General features: G+C 56.8%; 1 protein-coding gene across 2 annotated transcripts in view; it reads right to left on the reverse strand.

Moving 5' to 3' along the window:
* Window positions 1-882: 882 nt before the first annotated feature.
* GRK5 (G protein-coupled receptor kinase 5) overlaps window positions 883-17,986 on the reverse strand; it is a 121,376-nt gene continuing 104,272 nt past the window's right edge. For both annotated transcript variants that reach the window (XM_012001093.1, XM_012001094.1), the window contains exons 9-15: window positions 16,806-16,843; window positions 14,472-14,561; window positions 12,735-12,943; window positions 8,157-8,294; window positions 3,701-3,838; window positions 3,230-3,361; window positions 883-1,521 (exon numbers count right to left, since the gene is read on the reverse strand). In XM_012001093.1, coding sequence (XP_011856483.1) covers window positions 1,423-1,521; window positions 3,230-3,361; window positions 3,701-3,838; window positions 8,157-8,294; window positions 12,735-12,943; window positions 14,472-14,561; window positions 16,806-16,843 — 844 coding nt within the window. In that variant the 3' untranslated portion in view covers window positions 883-1,422. The remainder of the gene's footprint in view (window positions 1,522-3,229; window positions 3,362-3,700; window positions 3,839-8,156; window positions 8,295-12,734; window positions 12,944-14,471; window positions 14,562-16,805; window positions 16,844-17,986) is intronic.

The raw sequence follows: 17,986 nt of genomic DNA on the forward strand, positions 1-17,986 counted from the left end.
GGTGGGAGCAGACTGGCCTCTGGTCACTTCACGGAGGCAGTAGGAGGTGGCCAGCTGCTCCCTGGGGATGGACAGCCCTGCTACAAGGGTCTGGGGGCTGCCTTCAGAGTCCCCTGGGCTGACAAAGCCACCAAGTCCTCTGGGAGCTCCCGCCTGAAACTTTGAAGTGTCCGATAGATCTTGCCTCTGCCCCACCTTCCTGGGTGACTTTGTCTTGAGCTCTCTGGTGGCCCGGTCTCTCCTTGGGCCTCTTGTTTGCCCGGAGAGACTGCCCCATCCGTGCCACAGGGGCCAGCACATCGGTGGGGCTGTGAAGGTCTCGAAACCCTGTGAACGCTTCAGGGACACGCCGGGTCCCTGGGCCAGCCTCCCTCCCCGCTACAGACTCAGCGGTGCTCCGTTAGGATGAGCGCGTGGACTCACCTCCCGATGCTCCCACGGGCCCCGAGGCTTTGGGACACTTGGGGTTTCCTGACGAATCTTTATGATCCTATACTTCTGTTAAAAATAGAACAAAAATCCCCCAATGCAAGCCTCTTGAAAACAACTGGCTTTAGCAGTCAGGACCCGCTTAGGAGGAAAGAGGCCCATCGCCCCCCAGGCTGTAAATATCTGGATCTGCGCACCAGCCGCTTCCTGGAGGAAGAACAGACAGAGGTGGGTGCAACACTGGCTCGGCGTGCCCCTCGAGGAGAAGGGCTCAGCCCAGACGACTCCGAGGGCCCCAGGAGAGGACATTCTGGCTGGGAGGGAGAAGTCCCACATGTGTCTGGAACATTTAATTCAGATCATTCCAAGCCGACAGAAGGGTGATACCAGTGTGAGGAAACGGCTCCAGGGATAGATGTGGGTAAATACAAGCAATCCTTTAAAGGTGAAGTGTGAATCACTTTCTACATTTAATAAAGACATTTTCTCATTTGAGGCTCTGGAATTTGTTTCTTTTTTTTTTTTTTTTTTTGTAAACCCCTCCCCGCTAAAATGCCTTGGAACACATGGGTTAACAGTGGCTGCACAGAAAATATACACCCTCAATCTCACTTTCTTTAAATACAAATATACAAAATGTAAACTGAGACAGTAGAGAAATTTACAAAACTTTTCTTTAAAAATCATAAAGACAAAATTCAGTTCTAGTTATGACGCTATTAAAATACGTGCAAGTTGTCGTATCCAATTGGATTTCTATTGCAATGTTCACCAAAGACAAATCCAATCCACCCCGGCCGGGGCCGCCTCGGAAAACAGACCTGAGTGGAAATTTCTTTGAGAAACCTCGAGGTTCTACGTCGACGGGATGGACGGCCTCCTTCTCCGGCTCCTGGGGGGCTCCCCTGGCAGCCCCACCAGAGCAGAAGCTCCAGTACTTCCGCTTCTAAGGAGAAGGTCTGCGGGTTCCACTGTGGACTTCCAGAGCCGAAACTAGCTGCTTCCGGTGGAGTTCGAGCTGACGTGGTTTGAGTTTATGTGGTGGTTAAAATTGGTCTTGGAGCTGGGCGAACTCTTGGAATTGTTCTGATGCTGGGGTTGGGGTTGGGGGAGACGGGATGGAGAGAACAGCAGTCAGTCCTGGGAGCCCTGGCGATGGGTCAGGGGCTGCCTCCATCAGCTCTAACCCTTGCTTTTCATGGCCTTTGGAAGTCTCCCCTCAGAGCCAGGTGCAAGGGCCGCCCCTGGAGGCACAGGGCTTTATCTGGTAAATGGGAAGAGCCAAGGAATTAACAGAACCTCCAATCAGGGTGGAGGTGGCCCCCCCATAATATCCACCTTGGTTACGCCTGCAGGCCCAGGGTTACACTGCCTGGGCTGGAATTCTCAGTCTGCCCCTCCCTTGCAGAGTGGCCTTGGGCATGCAATTCCATCTCCCAGTTTCCTCTCCTGTAACAGGCGAGAAGAGCAGCTTCCGCCAAGGGTGGCTGGGAGGATACAATGGGGCCTCGTATGCAAACAGCTCTACGAGGACCCACCTGGGAAAGATGGGCGGTCGTTCCCATTCCTCGGGCCCTCCCTCTGCATCCCGTGTGTGCTGGGCCCTCCATGTTGCAGAGGGGAGGAGGAGGGAGGCAAGGAACGTTTGCTTCACAGGTGCTGGTGCCCGCGCCGTGCTAAGGGCCGCCACCCATGGCTCTAGGCAGCAGGCATTTCTATCCTGATGTTTCAGGCAGGCAAACTGAGGCAGGAGAGGTTCCATAAGTTTCCACATAACCAAGAAGTGTCAGGGCTGGGTTTGAACCCGGGTCTGTGAGACCACATGGTAATTTCTCTTTCCAGGACCCAAGGTGTTCTTAGCGCGCCCGGCCATGAGGGGAGGGAGAGGTCATTCTTTCTGGAACTTCCATTTTACTTGATGGAAGCACTGAAGTGTTGTATTTTTATATTATCACTGGCCTAGTGTGTCTATCCTGGAGCTGGCTCTTTGGCGGGAGGAGGAAGGAGCAGAACTAGGTGGGGGAACCTCCCAGGCTCCAGGATGGGCACACTGGGCCACAGCTTCCTCCAGGGCCAGCCCAGGACGGGGTGTATGGTGGCCCCCTTCATGGTGTGGCGTGAGGTGGGGGCCCTTCCCCGGCATTTCCTCCACTGGCTCACATTAGCCCTTACCCAGGGCCAGACTCTGACTGTCATTTCCCAAGAGCCCTGTCTCCTCTGGCTGCCAGCTAGAGGGCAGAGCAGTGGATGGGGGCCATCCCAGGAGCCAGAAGGTTCTGCAGGGTCAGCTTCTACCCCCAGTTCTCCCTGAGCTTATGATGTTCAGTCTTTACATGACTGAGGCTTCATAGGGACCAGAGAGGGCAGCGGTTCTCCACCAGGGGTGACTGTGCCCCCAAGGACATTCAGCAGTGTCTGGCGCTTTTACAGGCTGTCAAGACTGGGGAATGGGGTGTTGCTGCATCTGGTGGGTGGCGGCCAAGCTTGCCGTCTCAAATCTTGTGATGCACACGACAGCCCCGTGACAAGGAATTAGCTGGCCCCAGGTGCCAATAGTGTCAAGAAGGAGAAACCCACAGGGAGGGTGAATTTGGGCTGGCTCTGCCCTTCTGCCGTGGGGATCCCATCAGCTGCAGTGGGTGTTGGGGGCCTCAGACATATCAGTTACCCTTCCAGGCTGCTACTGCCCCAGACTCCCGAGTCCTCCGAGGGTCTCTCCTGGGGGTCTGCTGGTTTCCCATGGAAGCGAGCCAGGGGTCTTGGGGCTGATGCCAGGACTCGCCAGGCACAGGTGTCTCACCTGACGCTTGAAGATTCTCTGGAGCAGCCCTTTCTTTGGCGGTTCCGGAGGGTGATTTCTGTTCAGATCTGGCGAGAGGGTACCATCAGGTCCAAACACGTTCAGCTCCTTAAAGCATTCTGTTTCTATCATCTGGAGGGGCCGTGAGAAAAAGACACAGGCCGTCACCTGGGGTGGTCAGGAAGCCCAGCAGCAGAGCCACTGGGGCTGACCCCTCCCCTGGCCTCACCTGCCCCTGAGCCACAACCCTTCCAGGTCTCGGGGGCTGGGCGAGGCTCCCCCTCAATGACTGGCCCGTGGTGGCCACAGCTCCCTGCCTGGCCACTGACAGCTTTCATGTGCTGCCTTCATGGAGAAAACAGAAACCACGCGCTCATCCTCCTGCCGCCAAACTCATATTCCTGACGCCTCCTTCCCCCCGTCAGTCCCTCCCTCCCAACCAGCGCCAAGCAAGTGGCCTGCCCTGCTCACCTCGTTTTGCCATGGGATGGACACAGAACCCGTGGAGAACTTGGAGTAGAAGTCGTCATCTGTGTGGTCCAGATTGACGCCCTTCACAGTGGAGAACTGCTCGATGTCCAGCACGTCCTTACAGTACACAGCGCGGGGCTGCCAGGGGCACAGGGCTGGTCACACATGTGTCCTGCCTGCGGCTCCAGTGGCCCCAAGCCCAGGCCTTGGAGTTTTAACGGGGGAGCAGAGGGGAGTCTTCCCAGGACCCACCCCCAGAACTGCTGCGGGTGGTGGCTGGAGGGCGTGTGGCTCAGGGGCAGGTGACTCCAGGGCAGGGGTTGGCCCCAGTGGCTTGGCTGGGCTTCCTGTCCACCTCGGATGACGGCCTGTGGTTTTGTTTTGCGCGACCCCTCCAGGTGGGAGTGCGGCCCTCTCTCAGATCCATGAAGGGGACTCTGGCTGGGGTGACACAAGAGCTCGGGGCACCTGGGCGCCCAGTCCAGGGCTCCTTTTGCCATCACTCCCTTACCAGTACAGGACAGACGTGGGCTGGAGGCCCAGCAGTGGGGCTTATGAACTGTGGGGAAGTCTCATATCCCCTGAGGCCTGTGTCCTATTTCCTTACCGGCAAAATGGAGGCAACAAGGTACCTCGCTGGGGCTGCTGTCAGTGCTGGCCACCGAGCCTGGCGCCCGTAGCTGGGAGCTGGTATTATTATTGTACCAGGGCATATCTTTTACCTTACTCATCCCTCCACTGTGCACTGGGGGCCTGATCTATGCCAGGGCAGAGATGAACCTGGGTGGACCTTGCCCTCTAAGAGTTCAAGGTTGGTGCGGGGAGGCTTCCCAGAGGCTCTGGAGATGAGGCCTTTACACAGACGGCCCCAGGTGCGGTGCCAAGGGATCCCCAGACCTGGTGACACGTCTGTCGCTGGAGGGTAGAGGCTACCTCCTGCTCACAGTCTCCTGACATTTGGCAAATTCGAAGGTTCTGAATCAGTGCACCGGCTCAGTGAGGGCTCCGCCATGCCAGGAAGGTTCTAGCAATGGTCTCAGAGCTCGGCACTTTCTGGGACTCTCCCCTCCGGTCTGCTCTGGTCTCCAGCTCAAGGCTCGAGGCCATGCTGTCCCTAGCAGAGCAAACCATGGGCCCAAGTGCATGTGGGCGGAAGCAGAGGTGGGGGCATGGGTGTCCGGGTGCAGAGCTGCGACCCTTCTCTAGTGCCCAAAGCCCGGGGTGCACGCCACCGTGGAACTCAGCGGACTTTTAGCTGGAAGCAAGACCACATCATTCACGTGGCCAGCGCAGAATGAAAACGCAGGGCCCATGTTCCACATTTAGAATTTTAAGATGGCAACAGAGGGCACTGAGCCAGGTGTGGGGCCCAGGGTGCCCTAGGGGGTGCCCAGGTCAAGCTCACGAAACTGGCCTTGGGTGGCTTGCAGAGGAATGTTAAGAAATGAGTGTATTTTAAAAATCTGTAATGGAACAGGAAGTTATCTGGCACACCCAAACCCCTCTTTCATGGCTATTCTTTCCTTGGAAAGGTTTCCTTTTAAAATACGTTTTTTATTTTTAAAAAGTGTCAACGGAAGTGAAAAAGATGATGTCACTAACAGCGCTTGTGGTTTAGGAACGTGGCAGCAGCCCTGACAGTGGTGTGGGGACAACTGTGGAGGCTGGCGGGGACGACTGTGGGGGGCTGGCGGGGACGACCGTCGGGGGCTGGCGGGGACGACCATCGGGGGCTGGCGGGGACGACCGTGGGGGGCTGGCGTGCAGCCTGGGGAGGGCCAGAGGGGAAAAGGCAAAGGCCCCAGCTGACAGCGACTTCGCACTCCAGGGCCTGCAGCCTTTGCTCACCTGAGGCCTCAGATGCCAGGAATAGGGGCCCTGGGCCACAGGGTACACGGTGGGGGGAGGAGGGCACTGGCGGGCTGCTCTGTGCGTCTTGCGGGGCTCTGCTACCTCATCCTCCTAATGCCCTGATTCGAGATGGCCAGCGTCACTCCCAGGGTGACCAACTGTCCCTGTGTCCCGAGGACACAGGACTTTCAGTGCTAAAAGCAGGACAGTCCCAGGCAAAGCAGGACAGTCAGTCGCCCTGATCCTCAGGGCCGCCTCCTTCCATACGCTGCTTCTGGGGCCCAGAGCACTCTTCTCCAGCCGTGCCTGGGTGCACGCACGGAGGCCCCACTACTCTCCAATCTTCCTTAAGGCTGCCTGTTCTCTTCTCTTGTGACTCATATTTCTACTTGTATTTAAGGGGTTTTGCTGACAACCCTCCTCGTCTTCAGACTGGAAGTTCCATGAAGGAAACAACCAACCGTTTTGTGCGCCATGGGATCTCCCTTGGGGCCTGGCATGGGACCTGGAGTGTGCTGGAAGGTAGAGAAATAGTTCCAATGCCATGACTCATCTCAGCCCATCACCATAGCAACAGGTAGCCCAGAGGCCACAAGGATGGCCACCCGGGTTCCAAACTTTGCCACACCCCCAATCTGGGCGCCCACATCCTCTCCCATTTCGGACATCAGCCCAGTGGCACAACCGTGATGTTCATGCAGTCATGCTATGTGGTTTCCTGGAATACCAAGGAGTGGCCACTCCCAAAGCCCTCAACACCGAAAACAAACAACAAATAAACGACACACTCCCTGCACGTGGCGCTTCTCACAATAGTGACTCTCAACCCCGGCTGCATGCTCAGATCAGCTGGGGAGGTTTCAAAACTCCCGAAGCCGAAGTCACCCCAGCCTCCCTGGGGGCTGGGTCCAAGGCGAGTTTTGCTCATGCTCCCCCGCGGTTCCCCAGGCAGCCAGGGTCGAGAGCAATGCTGTGATTACCATTCTCCCCCTGCCTGCTCAAGCTCATCTGGAGATTGAGTTTGCCGCATTCAGTGACTTTCACTTTTTTTTTTTTTTTTTTTTGAGATGGAGTCTCGCTCTATCGCCCAGGCTGGAGTGCAGTGGTGCAATCTCAGCTCACTACAACCTCTGCCTCCTGGGTTCAAGCGATTCTCCTGCCTCAGCCTCCCGAGTAGCTGGGATTATATGTGCATGCCACCATACCCGGTTAATTTTCGTATTTTAGTAGAGATGGGGTTTCACCATGTTGGTCAGGCTGGTCTCGAACTCCTAACCTCAGGTGATCCGACTGCCTCAACCTTCCCAAGTGCTGGGATTACAGGCATGAGCCACCGTGCCTTGCCCTACTCTTTACATTCTCAGTGGCCCCCGTGTTTCTCCAAAAAGCATTCCCTGATTACCCATCACACTGATGCCATCCCTGGCCGGACAGGGGCTGTGGTATGGTTGCCACGGATACTGATCTGCACCCAGCAGCTTCCCAGGCCCGCTGCTGTCCCACAGGACCAGGGGGAACCCCACCTACAGGGGGTGCCAGAGTTCCAAGGACGGTCCCCACCTGTCTCCACTCTGGGCGGTACTGGTAAGTGATAACCACTGGTTCTGGGGGAGGGGGATGCAGAGGCCCTGATTTGTACCATTTGCAAATTGCTGCTGTGCAGATGCTACCACTGGGATCTACTGTAAGCTGCCCACGCAAAGCCACTGGACACGGAATTGGGAAGAGATGTGCATATGAGCTCTCCGGAGACGCGGTAATTTGCCTGCAGCACACCACTGCTCCCACGGCCTCCACAGCCCTGGCCCAGCCCCCACCGCCGGCAAGGGGTCACCTGTGAGAGCGTGGCAGGAGCTGAGACACAGGCCTTCCTGGCTTCTGACTCCCTGACTTCACACAGAGCAGGCCCCGAATTCACAGCTGGTATCCCACACAGATCACCCAGCCTCTGCCTGGTCTGCCTCTCTTGGGCCTCTGATCCAGCTGAGAGCTCACGATTTATTGACCATGCAGGGGACTTTCAAGGACAATTCTACCTCAGCAGGAATCTTGCCTCACACACCGACTGGTGGCCCTGGGGACCTCCTGGGAAGACATGACTCCCTACAATGTAAGCTGCTGGGGGAGGGGCCTCTTTTGTTCCTGCCTGGCCCAGAACCTGGCGTCTGCAGTAGGTGCTCAATGCATGCACGCTGGTCAAGCTGAACTGAACGTGGTGGCCCTCAATGCTCTTGGAAGCATTCCCCATTCAGTTCTCATTTCACCCTCAAATCTCCCAGGCAGGTGGGAGGCGTGAGTGTTACTGGCTTCACTGGTCAGGGAGGAAACTAATGCTTAGAAGGAATCTGTCCAGGACTCCCAGACCCGGGAAAGTGCCCAAGTCTTTGGAAGCCAGCGTGGGCTCCCTGGCCCATGCCTCTTCTGCACTGCCTGGCGTGAAGTTCATCTGCAGCTGAGGCAAGGAGTGGCTGGGAGGGGACTCTTTGGCCCCCACAAAGACACGATGTGCCCCACACTCTGCACCAGCTCACTGTGAAGCAGCATTGGGGGGCAGCCCTGGGTACCCTGCAAAGGGAGCTGCTGGGGGCTGGGGGGTGCTACTCACGTCTGGAACGAAGGGAGGATCCAACATCCCGGCTTCTAAGCGCTTGAAGTTCATGTTCCTGAAGAAGGGGTGTCTCTTGACCTCTGCAGCCCCCTCCTCCTGGCAGCCCAGCCTCTGCTTTGCATCTTTGGTGAGCAGCTGAAACAGAGAGAGCCCCATGAAGCCACTGGGCCTCTCCTCCTGCCTGAACCTCCTGCCTCCACAGTGTCTGTGCCACCCAAGACATGCTGCCCCACCCTGCAAAGGTCTCGCTTCAGGGCTGCCTCTGAGTCTTGGCATGCATCTGTGCTCACACCTTCACAGCCTGGCTAGATGCCTGATGGACCAGGGGAGCAGGAATCTTGTGTTTCTCCTAGGACTACAGACCTCGTTCCTGGGTTATGGTGGGCACTCATTAATGGGTGTCGAGTCAATGTCACCTCTTCTGTGTAGGGTAAGCAACAAAAGGCAAGGACTGCATCGATAGCTCTCTTTTGTTCACGTACTCGGCTCATTTGCACACTTGCACCTCCTGAGTGCAAGCCCCTTCCTGACAGAGAAGACACCGCCGAGGGACTTGGCCTCTAGGAGTGCTCAGACTCATGGGGGGCTAATCATGCTCAGAGGACACATCAAGGTGATACAGATCGGGCACCCCGGGGCCAGGAGGCATGATGGCTGCCAGCTGGAGGTCAGGGAGCTGCATGGGGAAGGGGTATTTGAGTTGAGTCTTGTAGGACAAATAGGCTTTCAAGGTGTGGGTGTGGGGAGGGGTACACAGGTAGAGGGAACTGCACCAGCAAAGCAGAGTGGCAGGGCGTGCAGGGTGTGTCTGGGGAATATCCAAAACACGTTTGACTTAGCAGGAGGAGGGTGCAGAGGTCGGCCAGCGGGAGGGGCTGGTCGGGGGAGATGATGGAGGATCAGAGATGGGTCAGGGGGAGGGGCTGGTGGGGGGAGATGATGGAGGATCAGAGATCGGCCAGGGGGAGGGGCTGGTCGGGGGAGATGATGGAGGATCCTGAAGGCCGGGTCGGGTGGTAGGATTTTCATCTGGAGGTAGAAGGAGCCACGGATGGCTGAGGTAGGGGAGTGTCTTCATCAGAACCAAGAGGCAGGAAGGTTACCAGGAGAAGAAGAGGCTTTGGAAGCAGACACCCGGGTGAGATGGGATGTGGCTGTGAACGAGGCCAGAGGGCTGGACCCGCGCAGGGGTCCTCGACTGGCCGTAGCGGCCACATGACCACAGGGCCCCGGCCCCTGACCCGCACTCCCAGCGCCCCAGCCTCATGATTCTCTCTTCTCTTCTGCCCTACTGAGCGCTGCACCTGTATGCAGTTGGTGTCTACTAAATATCTGCGTTGTGGCTAAAATTCGGAGCAGCCTGCATGGGGGGAGGGGCGCAGCCTTGTTTTTTCCCAGTGCCCCGTGCACTTTGCTCATATTCATCCCACGTACACTTCCTGCCGGCTCCTGTGGGGCAGGCGCTGCGCTGGCTGGGGACGCCGGGAGAGTGAGTAGCCACATTGGCCTCCTGGGTCTCAGGGTCTGGAGGGGCTGCCCCCCAAACAAAGGAATCGAAGGTGGCACCAGGGCCAGCACCAGGTTCCACCCTTGAAAGGACTAAGCAGAGAGCTCAGTCGCTCACAGCATCGCCCTCTAATGCCCCCACGGACCACCAGGCTGGCGGCTCAGGGTCTGGTGCTCATGCCTTTGCTTCTCTCTCTGGGGGCTTCACTGTTTAACAAAGGCTCAAACACTGGGCTGGGCTGGGCTGGGCCCAGGCACTGCACTGTTCTAAGTAGTCCCTCAGAGGCAAGTCTCCTTCCACAGAGGCTGCAGTGGCTGGCCAGGAAGGTGGCACAAACGAGGGCGAGAAAGGCAAGGGGTGGGCTGGGAGAGCCGGGCCAGGCTACGCGTCAGCTCCTGCCAGGTGGGACGGCAGCCAGGGCCTGAGGCTTCTGCTTTTCAAGAGAAGCCAGAAAATCCAGGTTATTATATGAAATCTCCACATTTTAAAATCTTGGCAATGAACCTACCATTTACTTCTTTTGAAACACCCTGTGCAGGTTGAACCAAACACCCCCCTATATGTTGCCGTCTGAAACCCTGGCATCCAGTCAATGGTTTGCAGCCATGTCGTCAGGTAAGGAGTTTGCAACCATGCTATCAGGTGGACACCAGGAGAAGTAAGAGGAAGAGAAGGTGTGAGCTGGGATGGGTGGGGCAGGCAGAGTGGGCTTCCTGGAGGAGGAGAACAGATGGGCTGGAAGGACAAGTGAGACCAAGATGGCTGAAGGGCAAGAGGGAGCTGGAGCGGGGGCTAAGGCCCAGGGCTGGGACTGAGCAGGGGCTTGGGGAAGATGGAGGCTGAGGTCTGGGCCCATGGACTGGGCTCAGGGGACAAAGAGGTGAGATGTGTGAATTTCTGGGCTCCAGAGAAGGGGGAGCGGCTTCTGTGGCTGCTAAGGTAGAATGGGGGACAGACCTGGGGGCCAGAGACCAGCTTCCTCGCCGATTGTGGAGAGGCCCTTTTAGGTAGGCCGGACTGGAGCCACCAGAGCCTAGAAATAGCCCTGTGAACCCGGGGCCTGTGAGCTCTCCTGGCAAGTCAGGCTCTGCAGTGTCCTGAGCTGCCGCCAGCTGGAGGGGACACGGTAGGTCTGGATGCCAGAGATGCTGCAGTCAAGGGCGTGAAGGAGGCCTAAGACCAGACTCCCAAGACCCAAGATCATTTGTAAGGGAAGCTGCAGCAAGGCCAGAGGCTTCCAGAGGACAGTGGTTTTGTACCCACCGGACAGGTCCTCTGGGAGCAGCAGGCTTTCTCTCAGTGTCCACCAGGGGGCAGCAGAGGGACAGCAGTGCCCTGGTCCAGGGTGCAGCAGGAGATCCCAGCTCCAAAGCCAGGGGCCAAGGTGGGTGACTGGGGTCCGGGGGTGAGACTGGGGCCCTCTCCACCTCGTCATCCTCTTAGTTTGTCCCATATCCCTGCTGAGATCTCTCAAGACCTGCTTCTCTGATTGCCTGGCCCTGACCTGGGACATTTGGTGATGCTCTGTCCACGGCTGTCTGACCCCATCTTTCCCTTGTCTAGTTTTGTCGCACCTGACAGGTATCTCCCAATGAGACAGCCAAGCATGGCTCGCACCCACGTTTCCATGTACTCGACCAGTGCTGCACTGCTCCTCTGGTTCCCCCACCCTAGCCCTGGCTGCGATGACCATGTGGCTTTCTCTGAGGCCCCAGCTGCACGGCAGGCCAACAGCTGTGGGGTTAGGGTGTGGGTCTGCTGTACACACAGGCCTTCTTTCCACAGCTCTGTGAGGTGAGGATGAGGTTGGTGACAGGAAGGGGCCGAGGAGAGGTGTTTGGCTGCAGGAGAGGGGCCTCTGGGGTGAGGAGCCGAGCCAGACCCTCCTGGGGCCGCTCGCAGCGCAGCCTCAGGTCTTCCTGAGCAGAAGCATTGCAACTTTTAATCAACTCCCGGGCCTGCTGCTTCCTAAACTGCGGGAGCTGCCTGGGTTGTCAACGCACACGCTGAACCTGCCCCCAAAGTCGCTGAAGATGTAGAGGGGTGGGAAATGTGGTTCCCGCTCCCAGACTCGGCCTGCCCATCTGTGGCTCCAGGTACCTGGGGCTCCAGGGAAAGAAGAGGAAGTCTGTGGGCTGGCAAGTGTGGAGCTGGGTGCTCTGGCCCTTCCTGTCCCTGTAAGGCTGGCATTAGAGGGCAGCTGCTTGCAGTGGGGCTGCCAGCACAGCTGTGCTGGGGACCATAAGGAGGAGGGCCCCAAGGGGGCACGGCTGGACTTGGGGGCTGAGAGCCAGGCAGGAGCAGGAAGTAGCCATCTCCCCAAAAAGCCACTAGTCCTGGTTTCCAGGAAAGGGCCTGAGGGCCGGCGTCGGGGGGCCCAGGGGCAGGGCGGGCACGGGCAGACTCCACTCCCATATCCCCCACTTCCAGTGGCTCCTGTCACTCCTTTATCTGGCTTCCAGTCCCCACATCTGGCCCCACCCACCCAGCTTGTGTAATCGTCACTCCCACCATGCCCTGCCTTTGGGTGGGTCAGACCTCACTATCCCTAGACCCTGCCACGCAGGAGCCAGGCTGGCGTGACCAGCAGTCCGTCTAGTGATGGAAAACTTTGTTATAAGATGTTCGAAGACTGCAATCATCACCCCCACGCCCTGCAGCTCTTCGTCTTAAACCAACACCTTGGGATCCAGAGGTGGAGGGAGCAGGAGGCCCAAGGGCAGGGGCGGGGGCTTGACTGAAGGTTGCTTTGTGTCTAGCTCAGACCACCGCTTCCCCGCCCTGTGCAGACCCCCACAGGCTGGATGTGAGGGTGTTCCACACTGTTCCCCTCACCCCCCTTCCCTTGCTTCCTGGGTGTCCCTGCCCTACCCAGACTTTCTCCTGGAAGCCTCCGCTGACCACCCCAGTCCGCAGCAAGGAGTGCCCTCAGCTCTAGCTTGGTGGGCTGCACCCCCCACCACACCCTAGCATGCTCAGATCCCTGTCCCTTCAGCCAGCGTTTGCTGTTTCGGGGACAGACTGGGGCCAGGCCCAGGGAGGGTGGCGTCTGGCCACCAGGAACTCACCATCTTGCAGATGGACTCGGCCTCCTCGGAGAACTTGCGGGAGTACACCTCTTCGGTCTCCAGGACCCGGCGGTCCACCTCCTCCCGCTTCACCTTCTCCTTGCGGCCGCGGAATGGCGACTGGCCCTCGATCATCTCGTAGATGAGGCAGCCCAGGCCCCAGTAGTCAGGGCTCAGGCCGTACCTCTGGTTGTTCAGGACCTCTGGAGCTGGAGGCAGAGGAGAGGAGAGAGGAGTGAAGAGTGGGGAGACAGCTGGTGGCGCTGCTCACTGAAGGCCTGGAGGTTCATGGCTGGGACAGTGGCCGCCACCAACTCCTACTCCACCAACTGCTGTGAATACCACCTCCTCCAGGGAGCCTGCCCTGATGACTCTCCTCTGTGCCCCCGAAGGACTCTGATTGTAGCTTTAGAACTCTGACCACTGTGGATGGAGGTGTCCTGCACTCTTGATGTCCCCTTGCCTAGAACATGAGCTACTTTATTCACTACTGTAACAAGTACGACACCTGGCACAGAACAGGTGCTATTGGTATATTTGTTTCAATGAATAAAGGTGTATCTACTCAAATTAAAGATGATCTTAAATTTATCTGTAATTCAAACAATCTCTTGCTATGTCTTCTCTACCACTTTGATAAAGTGAATTACAGATTCACCATAGAAATACAAAAAAGATAGTTCAGCATCATCAGCACGTATGTCTGGAGGGAAATGCATCCACACACGTGCTGGGTTGCACACGAGAGCCTGGGCAGACAGATGCATGGAGCACTCTGCAAAAGGAGACCCAGGCAAATGCACACACAGGTAGGCAGATCTGTCATCCACCCATTCATCATCTATCCCATCCATCCATCCATCCATCCATCCACCCATCCATCCATCCATCCATCCATCCATCCATCCATCCATCCACCCGCCTACATCCCTATCGATTGTCGATCAGCATTCACGTGGGCACACACACACTTACACACAGACACATACCCCACAGGTTGCCAAATGTCATGCAATCTGAAAAGGGCCCTCTAGCACCAGAGACAAGGTACACCTCCCATGCAGCTGCTGTTGGCACCAGCCTGACCAGAGGGTGGCAGCGTGCCTGGTCCTCGGAGCTCTCTGGGGCCCCTGCCTCTCAGGGGAAGGAGGGTAGGCGTGTGAAATGCACAGGAGGAAGCCCAGGGCGTGCTCCAAATTGGATGGGGGATTCTAGGGCACAGGACTTAACTCTGGGTCTCTTCCCTGCAACCCCCAGGACTCTGGTCTCGGAGCAGACTAAGGCAAGGCGTCAGGAACCGAAGGCTGCTCTCTACTGGAATCACGCTCCGTGATGCCGCAGCTGTGCGCGCCTCTCATTTGGGGGCTCTTCTGAATTACCTCCTTCCTCTCAAGGGTCTCTCCTCCTAGACCTCTGCTTCAATGTGGCCTCCCCTAGCAGCACTATGTGCAAGGCCCCGACCCCTAAGAGTGGCTTGGCTTTGGACACAGGTGGGGCTGGGACCTGGGAGTGCAGAGAGCTCAGAGCAGTCATCACATCTGGGGACACTGTGCTCCTCCTCCCCCTGGCTAAGGCCGCCCCCCAGCAGCCCCGCAGAGACTGTGGCTCTGCGTGTGATCAGCAGTGCACAAAGAGGCAAGAGGCTCTGCGGGCAGGCTCTGGGGGCTCGGCTGGCGGTGAGCAGGGGCGGCCCCAGTGGGTATCAGGGTGCGCTGACAGAGGCAGCCCAGCACTCACCCATGTAGCCAACAGTGCCCACCCGGCCGCGGATCAGGTCTCCCTCGGGGATCTTCACAGCCAAGCCCAGGTCTGAGATCCTAATGTGACCTGAGGGGGACAGCAGGGTCAGTGGGTTCCCAGGACAGCCGCATGGGCGCCGGGCCTTGCTGTGTGCCCATGGGCAAGGCACATGAGCTCTTGGCACTCTCTGTCCGAGGACAACAGGGACCCCAATCTGCCATCTCAGGGTGACCACAAGACCCTTGGGAGAGTGCAGGTGTGGGAGGACACAGGAAAATGCCCACTCTTCAGGAGTGGAACATAAAGATGCAATAGGATGCCTGGACCCGGCTGGACGTTGACCGACCTGCCTAGTCAAAGGCTGAATGGGCCTCTTGGACGGCTGAGGTCACAGAGGATCTTGGCTGGGTTCTGGGATTACTTCATGGGAAAAATGTGAGGTCTTGCTGGCATTCTGCAACAATTTGCTTAAGGGGAAAACATTATAAAACAATTTGGGAAGCAGCTCCCAGGCCTGCCTTGCTGGTCTCTGGAGGTTGGTTGTTTTTCACTTTAGAGAAACTAGAAGGGAAAATGTCTGGTCTGACCCGGCAGAGCCTGGAGATGAATCTGAGCTCACAGCCCAGCACTGACCCGAGAGCGGGAGACGCCGAGCTGAGCTCCACTTCGGTCTTTGTCCCTCCCGCGGCCCACCTGGGCAGGGTCACAGCCACAACTTACCCCTGCAGGAAGGAGCACGTCCCCTTCCCTTCCCTGCCTATGGGCAGCAGGGCCCCATCCCCACCCCTCCAGCCTAGATGTCAGCAAGGGCCAGTGTCGAGACCCCGTCAGGCTGTAGCTGCATGGGCTCCCTGGCTTGGCGGGGGCTGACAGTCAGGACAGCAGAGGAGCAGGGTGGGCTCTGTCCTGAGACCAAGGGAGGCACTGGGCTCCTCCAGAGACGGCGGCAGTCCTGGGCCCTCCGACCGCCCCTCCACAGGGCAGTATCCCATGCAGACCTCTCTTCAGGTCATCAGCGACCTAGTTTCTCCCCTCCCTCTACTGGGGACTGCCAGGGTGTGGGGCCTGCTGGCAAAAGACCCAGTTTCTGCCCTCGGCTCCCCACTGATGCTGCTGGGTGACTCTGGCAGGATGGCTCCCCTGAGGCTCAGTTTTGTCATCTGTAAAATGGGCATAGAGATGCTGTCTTAACCTTCTCTGTGCAGGTGGGAAGATCTAGTCAGATCAAAGGTGTGGAAATCACCCAAGCACAGTGGCTCACGTCTGTAATCCCAGCACTCAGGGAGGCTGAGGCGGGTGGATCACTTGAGGTCAGGAGTTTGAGACCAGCCTGGTCAACATGGCAAAACCCCCTTTCTACTAAAAATACAAAAATTAGCCAGGCATGGAGGCACATGCCTGTAATCTCAGCTACTTGGGAGACTGAGGCAGCAGAATAGCTTGAACTCGGGAGGTGGAGGTTGCACTGAGTTGAGATCACACCACTGCACTCCAGCCTGGGCAACAAGAGTAAAAGTACATCTCAAAAAATAATAATAACAATAATAATACAAAAACTAGCCAGGTGTGGTGGCGCATGCCTGTAATCCCAGCTACTTGGGAGGCTGAGGCAAGAGAATCACTTGAACCTGGGAGGCAGAGGTTGCAGTGAGCCGAGGTCATGCCATTGCACTCCAGCCTGAGCAACAGAGTGAGACTCTGTCTCAAAAAAAAAAGGTATAGGAACTATTTTCCAGGTGTGAGGCTACACAGCTATGAGGGTTACTGTGGTTGTTCTTGCTATTCAGTGCCCACAGCCAAGAGAAAATAATGATGGTAATGCACAAACATAATGCCTAAGACATTTACAGCTGGCTAGACTGACGAGCAACTCCCTCTCAAGCTGTCGTGTAGCAGCCTCGCCACAACCCTCTTCCCTCTGGGTGGGCAGGGCAGGGCAGGACACTTTGCTTCCATTTCACAAACAAGATGAAAGGTGGAGAACTTAGTGGAAGTTAAGTATTTGCCCAGCGTCTCTGAAATTCTAGACTCCTTGCTCAGTGTGCTGTAGAGACTGCGCCTGGCCAGAAGTTATTTTAACACTTAGAGCCTTATGATCAAAGGGAATTTAAAAAACTCTGAATTTCTATGTCTCTCTGAACACTGCCTGTTCACCAAGCAGGAGCTCTGTCCATGCTCACAGCTTTCTCTCTTCCCCAGGTACCCAGCACTGAGCAGTGGGAGTGGGGCCTATGGTCAGTCTCCCCAGCTCTCTCTGAGAATCCCTGGGAGGCCCTTTGCTTTCTCTGGGTTGCGACGCTCACCTCAGCTATCGAGTAGGAAAAGACTTACCATAATCATCTAACAGGATGTTTTCAGGTTTCAGATCTCTGAAAGGAAAAACAATGAGCATCAGAGTGTGGGCATTCTGGGCAGGTAGGATGCACTGGCATCTGGTTGACCCCTCGGGCTAACCAGGCCTAAGTGGCCACAGGGTGTTTCCTTCCCACCTTGTGGCTCAGGCTGTCTGCTTTGAGTCAAAATGATCTTCAGCTCATTTCTCTCCTTCCAGTAATTTAAAGCAACACTGCTGTTTGCCACAGGCATTTCCCAACCCTGGAGAGTGACTGGGAAAGTTAGGAAAAGGCCAGTCATGGCCCCTGTTCACACATCAATGACTCTAGGGCTGAGGATACTTCTGGTGGGGTAACAGAGCCCCTCCAAGGCTGGGAAGACCCTGCAGGTCTCAGGAAGCCCTGAAGGCAGAACAGGGCCTGGAGTGAAGGGAGCTGCACAATTGGGAAGAGAGGATCGAAGGGGAGAAGGTGGGGGTATGGGAAAAAGACCCCCTTTGGGATGGGGCCTGCAGGAGACTGGCACACTCCCCAACTCCAGCTACACTACAACGCTGGAGAAAGCACAGCCACAGGGCACGGCGTAGGTGTGGCTGCCTTATCCTGTCCCTAACGTCTCTTCTCTTGATGATGGAATCTTGCTCACAAGAAGGGGAGCCTCTGCATTCCCAGGATGGGGGGAGAGCCAGCAGAGGAGCTGGTTTTATAGGAAAAAGTCTTCCCTATGGGTAAAAGAACAGCCAACAGGAGTGTGTGCAACTCATTAAGCCATGGGGCGAACAGTACACAGGATCTGGATGGAGGCTCCAGTTCTCAACCACTCAGCTTTGTTTATTTAACTGATGGCAGCTGTCCTCATGCAGAGTGGTTAATGTACCCAAATCCAGCCAGTGAGCCTCATCAAATGATAACTGGTGTTTGTATATCCTTATTTATCACAAAATACTTTTGTTGCTGTTGTTATTTAAACGGCATTCTTTGATGTGTTAACAATTCCAAATAAGGGCAGGAGCCATCATCTCAACAAGCCGGCTGCCAGCAGGCTAGCAGGGCAGCTCACTAGTGGGCACTGGTCAGAACCGAGCCCAGAGAGAGGCCGTGGCGAGTGGTCACAGTCAGGGAGGAGGTACTGTGGTTCTTTTTGCCCTTGGAAGAAGAGAAGCTGGAACTTGGAGGGCT

This window comes from Mandrillus leucophaeus, unplaced genomic scaffold (genome assembly GCF_000951045.1).
Source record: "Mandrillus leucophaeus isolate KB7577 unplaced genomic scaffold, Mleu.le_1.0 Scaffold65, whole genome shotgun sequence".
Lineage (NCBI taxonomy): Eukaryota > Metazoa > Chordata > Mammalia > Primates > Cercopithecidae > Mandrillus > Mandrillus leucophaeus.